Consider the following 7,880-nt stretch of genomic DNA (forward strand, 5'->3'; position numbering starts at 1 on the left):
ATTGACTAAATCACTACTAACTACCCAGAACTAAACATAACTATGGATTTTTCTTTATTATTGTCATTATATTAGGTGTGCTTGCTCTTCCTCGTGTATTTTCAATCTTTTGCCCTTGCATACTGTTGCGGAACTTGTGATTTAGTGTAAAATAATTATAAACGCAGCGTTTGCTCATTTTTTCTTCCTTTTAAATATCTAATGTAAGCACTTTTTATTGAAAAGTATACAGAAAAAGATTTTTTCCCACTAACTCTTGACATTTTGATTCTGAGGGAGATGACAAGAATGATACCTTTGCTGCAGCATCTTCTCTTAAGCTTTTTAGCATACCAGAAAGAACATACTTCAAACCAATAGAATTAAAGTGTCTGAATACTCGGTAGTCCTTTTAATATAAACATATTCCCAGAAGGAATTACGAGTCACGAAACTTAGAAATAGCCATTGGGCCTTCTCTGAAATACTTTTAGTTCATGTGTAGTTCAATTGTTAATTTTTAAAATTACTATTTCTTTGCTTTTCTACAAATACTAAAAAGAGCATACAATTATGTTTTAATTTGTTTCACAAGTCATAAGAAGAAAAAAATCAAGCTATTTTCTTGATTGTAAACGTTTCTATAACAACAGTAGAAGCTGTTAAAATTTTACTTCACTCTAGAAACTCACTGATCATGTTAAAGTACACATAAATGCACTAAACGGAAAGAAAAAAACATTAATTAGACCGTATTTGATTCTTATATACAATTCATATACATTTTATTTATTACCTTGATATTATAGCATGCAACTGATTATTGCGAATGCGAGATATTTTTCGATGCAGATAATAAAATATGAAAAAAGAACATCTCTAATCTTGACAAAGGGTCTATTGTTGTCTTTGTCAGTTAAAAGTAAAAATATACATATATATATATATATATATATATATATATATATATATATTCTGAGAAAATTAACCAAACATTGCCTTGTGACTTTAATTCAGAATAATAATCTGTTTAATAAGTAAAACATATATATAAAAAAGTAATTCACAAATTTCTGTCTTTATAATCATAAATCTTTTCTGTCTTTATAATCATGTCATATAATCATAGATTACTATTTAGATAAAATAAGTAATTATTTGCACTTCTTTTAGCACAGATACTCATTTAAATAATAAAATTTGTTGAAAGAAACTGTTTCAGCTACGTAACATACTTAAGAAATGAAGGCACAAAATAGCTTCAGGTTACACGAAAATGTCTTAGCATGCTTAAATTTATTCCGACTTGTACAAGTTTTGCTCCAACAGAGGAAGTTTCCGCTGAAAATGACTGGACTTCCAGAAATGTGTCTGTGTCCTCTTTTTGATCAGTGCCTTAGCCCGTAAGTGGGGACATGAATTTCCTTTTTTGTCTTTTACAAACAGCATTGGAATTTATTTTGGAAACACAATACATTCTGAAAATCATATCGTCAAATCACCACCAAAATTATTAATATTAAAAATGTTAAATATTATAATATTAAATGTTGAAAAGATGTTATACGAAAAACCTAAGCAATCTTTTAATGAGTATTTATTTCGGTTAGATATTAAGGAATTACACTAATGTTACTAACTGTTAGAATTTGACAAGCAAATGTGAAAAATGCAATATTTTAAAATATTGTTTTAAGAATATTTGCAAAGAATTTGTATTTATTCTTTTTGCATTATTCAAATTAAAAGCAGTTTGAGAGACATAGACTCAATGACTCCATAAATAACATCAAAAACTTTGAAAAAGAATAACTCGTGTCCATACTTAGATTTTTGTGAACATACTGCTGAAAGAAAAACTTGAAGGTACTGAGGAGATGATTGTATTCAAGGGCAAAATACCACGTGATAATCAGAGCTAATGAACAACGCGGAGTCATTTTGACTCCCATCTCCAGTTACGAGTTAACAATATGAGACTACAAATGAGACTTTAAAAAAATATATGATATTTCAATGGAGAAATAATAATCTTTAGAGTAATTTATTTGTCCTTTAATTTTTCCATTTGTTTGATACAATAATTTTGATGTAGAATTGTTTTACTTTTTAATTCGTCTAATACTTTTATTATTCTTAAAAACATCTTCAGGAAAAAGAATGCAAATAAATAAAAAATGAAAGAGGTTAAAAACTGGAAATTTACCTTCTTCTCTTGTCTCTCGGCTTTTATCCACTTTATTCTTCGTCAACGTGGTGACTTTTGGATCGTTGTTAGAAGAAAAAGAACTAGCAGCAGACAGTAGAAAGAAGATGGGTATGTAGGGAGAGGGAAAAAAAACGGGTTCCTGAAGAGTCGCCGTCTTGGGAATTCAAAAGACGAAAATGGACGAGAAGTTCTCGTCTTAAATTTGTTACTCTAATGCAAGTGAGACAGCGCGATCCTCGCCATTAGACAGGGGAAGGGAATGGCATTTTTGGCCTCTTCGATGTGTTTCTTTCTTGAATGTTAAGTTTTATTTAACCATTAGGTGATTGTTAATAATATATATATATGTTACAGGGAAAACCCGAAATCAGTCAAAACGCGAATTAAATAGGGGAAACGCGTTTTAACTGACAGCGCTAGGGAGAACGCGAATTCACTAGGGAAAACGCGTTCTAACTGGCAGCGCCAGGGAAAACCCGAATTACAGCGTTAAGGAGAATGGGTTTTCTCTAGTTATTTCCGGCTGTGTCCAGTTAAAACCGTACGAATCTAGATTTCTTGTTCGTGAAATATCCAAAAGAAAGTGCAGTTGCCCAATTTTATTCCTGTTGGAACGTGTTTGTGCTGGTTGATTCATTTACGATGAGTGAAGAAAATCTTAATGCTTTTTCCGCTAAAAAGTGGAAAAAGAGATTTCTTGAACAATTACAATTGTTACAGAAAAAACAGAATAATTTGAATGTGATGACACGTGATGAATACAACACTATTTTATCTGAGGTTGAAAAAGCAAAATCTGCCGTTGGCAAGACATCTGTTTAGTACCGGAGATTAAAAAGGTTTGACATTCTTGAAATCAGTGGAATAAAAAAGTTGATTTCATCAAATGAGCCCATCAAATATTATTTACCAGTTGAAGCAATTTTTGATGTCATCGAAAGTGCACATGTGGCCATAGGACATGGTGGTAGAGATAGACTTAAAATTGAAACTTTAAGAAAATATGCTAATATAACCACTGAGATGATACAATTTTTTATCAATGTGTGAAACATGTCAACAGAAAAAAAAATATGAAAAGGAAAGGTTTGGTTTCTAAACCTTTCATTCACTCAGAAATGAATAGTCGCTGCCAAGTGGATTTGATTGACATGCAATCTCAGGCAGATAATGAATTTAAGTTTATTATGGTTTACAAGGACCATTTAACGAAATTTGTGCTACTACGACCACTTCAGAGCAAAAGAGCGGAAGAGGTTGCGTTGCATGTACTTGATATATTTTTGATATTTATAGCTCCTTGTATACTGCAATCTGATAATGGAAGAGAGTTTGTAAATTCAATTATAGAGCAGTTACGTACGTATTGGCCAGAATTGAAGATTGTTCATGGGAAGACTCGTCACAGCCAGTGTCAGGGTTCGGTTGGGAGGGCCAATCAAGACGTAGAAAATATGTTGGCTTCATGGATGAAGGATAATAAAACTACAAAGTGGTCCTATGGTCTTCGTTTTGTTCAATTCATGAAAAACAGAGCTCTACATTCAGGAATTAAACAATCACCATACAAAGCTATGTTTGGGATTGAACCAAGAGTTGGGATGACAACCTCAACTTTGCCATCAGATATTATAAAAACTATCGAAGACGAGGATGAACTTCAGAAAATGTTCGAGGATATGAACGCAGAACAAGAAACTGAGCAAGCACGATCAGGGGAGCATATTCTTGCTAATAAGTCGACCAACATTTCTCTAATTAGAGAGGAAACCAAAGAAAATTTAATAAAGCAAGTCAAACGAATGAAAAAGATATCCAATGCAACTCATCCTGAGATTGATACAGAAGGTAATGTTGTTGTTCCCATTCCAGATGTTGGTAGAGCAAAAGCTGATTTGCGAAATCTCATCGGTGTAGTGCTTGAAAAAAATAAAGATGGCCTGTACAAAATTGGTACGAAAGACGGAGTTCTCAACAAACTGTATTCGAGGTAAGAAATGATATTTAAACTTAATTAGTTTATTATTTATTCAAAATATATGATTTATTCAATTTATATTAACTTTAAATTTTATATTTATACAGTAGATTATATTTATTCAGGGTGCAAGTTTGATACAAAAGTTTAACATATTCCCTGATTTTTAGATCTGAATTCGATGTATCGCAGCAAATTTTCTTGACTAAAGAACAAGTACGAATCAGAAAATTTCTCTGAGAACAGCAGCAAGAAAAGGAGCTATAGGAACTGGATAAGGGTTCGTCCACTATCCTTGTAAAAAACACTGTTCTTCAAAGACATGTTTCTGTATGAAAAATGGTTCTCTTTGCAATTCTAAGTGTCATAGTAGTTTGGCTTGTTGAAATAAATAATCTGTAATAACGTTAATGCTTTAAACAATATCCGAATAAATTATTTTTTTCTTCAATGACAGGAATTTTCCTGAAATACTGTTTTAGTATATAATTTAAGGCCGGGAACCTGTTTGGTAAAGCGTGCTTGGTGGCTGACGCGCGTTAAATCTGTCGTGGTCACAAAGTCCTCCATGTCGAGAGTAATACCACTGGGGGTACTGGATCAGGGGTGATCGTTCTCTGATTCAGGTATAAATTACGATCTGTGTTTGAGTGAATGAAATGCGTGAATGAAGTCCGCCCCGTAAAAAGGGTTGTGACGTGTGTGTAGCTAAGTCGTACTCTTGGCCCTAGATGGCGCTACTATAGAAACAAGAGGCGCTCCCGCCCAGGCTTAAATCCGCTATCTTAGAACAGCGGGCTTGCCTATGGCAAGTGCCATAAGAAACAACAACAACAGTATATAATTTAATATAATAATTTTGGATAGATGAAAATAATTTTGTCTAAAAATTCAGTCAAAGCATGAATAAAATGATTATCCCTAGCGCTGTTAGTGAGAACGTATTTTTCCTTGTTAATTCGGGTTTTCCCTGGCGCTGCCAGTTAGAACGCGTTTTCCCTAGTTAATTCGCGTTTTCACTGATTTTGGGTTTTCACTGTAACATATATATATATACATATAATAAATTAATAAATGGGATTAATGGCAGACAGATAGTTGGGATGTTGAGAGAAGCATGGAAATTACCCAATAACGTGATATTTATCAACACACAATTCTTATCAAAAATACAAGGAATCTGGCTTTCTTACCTTTCCACTTTTTCTTTTGTTCCAAGTTTTGTAACTATTAGATATACTTACTATTGGAGATTTTTATAAGCCAAATAAGACAAAAGAATTTTTCTCCAATTTGTTTCCGCTTATTAATTATCAAATGTATGCAGAAAATGCCGAACACCAGTGTTAATGGTATTGTTCGGCATTTAGCATGTTTAATATAATCATAGGAGTACTATATATTATCTTTTACTAATTGAGTTCATCTAATACATGTAATGTATTATGAAATGTAGAAGACCTCTACAACACATTTTGAGACGAATATCGCACTGTTCTTAAAATAAATGTTTTATCGTGTTGAATTGCAGCTCGTAAATAAGAAGTCAGTTAGTTCGGGATTTTTTGGCGCAAGGGCCAGATTTGGCCATGCTGGGCCAATAGTATGGTAGAAATTACTGGTCAAATGGTAAGGTAAATTACATCAGTAAAAATCAAATGCAAATTTTAAAATACGAAGTGTTCACTATAGTAAACAAGGTTAAAAGTGTAAAAATATTTGCTATTTAAATACGATGATAAAATCCAATTGTTTTCAGAAATGTAAAAATGTTACAATGGGGATTTTATCCCACTTAGTCACTGATACTCGGACATGATGCATTCAAATAGCATATTCGGTGATGATTGAAAACAGGGTATTCTGATAGTATGTGAATGACCGTGAAATCGACATGGCACGATGTGCATTTGGGACACCCTTCGCCAAACCCTTCACCGTAAATAAGAAGGGAATGTGTTAATTAAAAGACACAGATGATAAAGATTTTAGTTATTGGAAAAAGTTTGTGGATAAAACATAATTATAATTTTTCAATGCATTAATTATAAATCGAAACTCCTTGAGCTCATATTAAACTCTTTAGTCTGTTTTTTTTAATTCAAGAATTGTGTGTGGGCATGTGTGTGCAATCTTTTTGATACAAATAAACATGGGAATTCAAAATTTCAGCTATCTACGTGAATGAAACACAGTATATCTTCTTTTTTAAAAAAAATTGGTATCTGTATTAAACTAAATTGTTTCATTTATTTATCAGGGCACTGACTCCCCAGATAAAACATTTTTTTTCTCCATTTATAAGCATTGTTTTAAATGACCTATTCGTGCCATTTTCTGTGGTATCTCGTGGTTTTCTTGACATATTCGATGTCATTGCGGTATTTTTACGAAAGCTATAGCAATATTGAAGTTGTGACGAGTGGCTGTCTCTATTTTCTGACTAATTGATATGTGTTTTAATGGCAAAAGTGAAGAGCAAGAAATAATTCAGGAAAACTACTTTAAATGAGCAGTTAACAGAAATAATCGGATCGCAGCTGGATTGCTTTTCTTTTACTTATATAATACATTCTAAAATCGTTTCCAAATGGCTGAAGTTCCATAATCTGAGTCGCCGGGGACAAAACATTACCAAATAAAAATTTTTTTTAAAAAAAAGACTCCCCCAAAAAAGAGAAGCGCATAGGGAGTACAGTACTATTTGCCTCATGGAGAGAGGTAATGACTTTTTGAATCAGCCTGTCACTGGGGATGATACCTGGATATTGCATGAGACATGCAATGACAAACTATACTTCCTGGAGCGGAAACACACATCATCGGTACGATAGACCTTGACAAACAGTATCATTCTTCCGGAGAGGACTTAAAAAATACCATACATCACTAAAATACGTGCTTATTATATGGGGCCATGCTTGAAACACAGTTCGAAACATATATTTGTTGCAAATTTATGTTTCATTTCATTATATTTTATCTTTATTTCTTTTGATTGGCAAAAAAAAAAATTGTTTTCAAGATATCATAAATATTAACTATATTAAAAAGCGATTAGAAAAATTATATTAAATGCTATTTTAATTAAGATTATTAGTTTCAAACCAATTGCGATTCGACTTTTCTTACACAGCAAATTATTAATAAAAATTATTCTGTTCTAAGGCGTTGCAATTTTATATAAAATATTAAAAAATTCTCTCCCCTTTTTTTGCTTTGCACACTTTTAGTCCATGTAGAAGCTAAATCATATTTTTAAAACTATGCTTGCCTTAAAGAACACTTTTCTGTTGCCTTTTAACTGTTTTAATCTAAGATATATTAGATAAAGAATAATATCAATCCTCTTTATGCTGGAGTAAATCAATACGAAGAATAAAATCAAAAATATACTTTAGGCATATCATTTGATAATAGCATAATTTCTTTCTATCAGGAAACCAAAATTTAAAGCAATTAAATGGAATTAAATAAATCAAAACGGATACAGAATCTATTACATTGTATGAAATTAGAAAGAAACAGAAAAATTTGGTAATACACTGGAAACTAGAAAACATCTATACTACAATGAGAAATCTCAGTTTTCCTCTTTTGTACATTGTTTTAATCACAAACGTGAAGTAAAGTTACCAACCAATTGTTCATATTTCTTGTCTTTCTTCAAACATATCATTTAACAATACCATAAAATTGATGAAACAAATAATA

At 32.0% G+C, this 7,880-nt stretch overlaps 1 protein-coding gene across 1 annotated transcript; it reads left to right on the forward strand.

The window, feature by feature from the left end:
• Window positions 1-3,306: 3,306 nt before the first annotated feature.
• LOC129962545 (KRAB-A domain-containing protein 2-like) lies at window positions 3,307-4,182 on the forward strand. Its single transcript, XM_056076305.1, has one exon. The coding sequence runs from the start codon at window positions 3,307-3,309 to the stop codon at window positions 4,180-4,182; it is 876 nt and encodes a 291-aa protein (XP_055932280.1).
• Window positions 4,183-7,880: the final 3,698 nt, after the last annotated feature.

The sequence above is a fragment of the Argiope bruennichi genome, chromosome 3 (assembly GCF_947563725.1).
Source record: "Argiope bruennichi chromosome 3, qqArgBrue1.1, whole genome shotgun sequence".
In the NCBI taxonomy this organism is placed as follows: domain Eukaryota; kingdom Metazoa; phylum Arthropoda; class Arachnida; order Araneae; family Araneidae; genus Argiope; species Argiope bruennichi.

Coding starts and splice junctions, on each gene's coding strand:
- LOC129962545 (XM_056076305.1), top strand. CDS start 3,307: ATGAATAGTCGCTGCCAAGTGGATTTGATTGACATGCAATCTCAGGCA.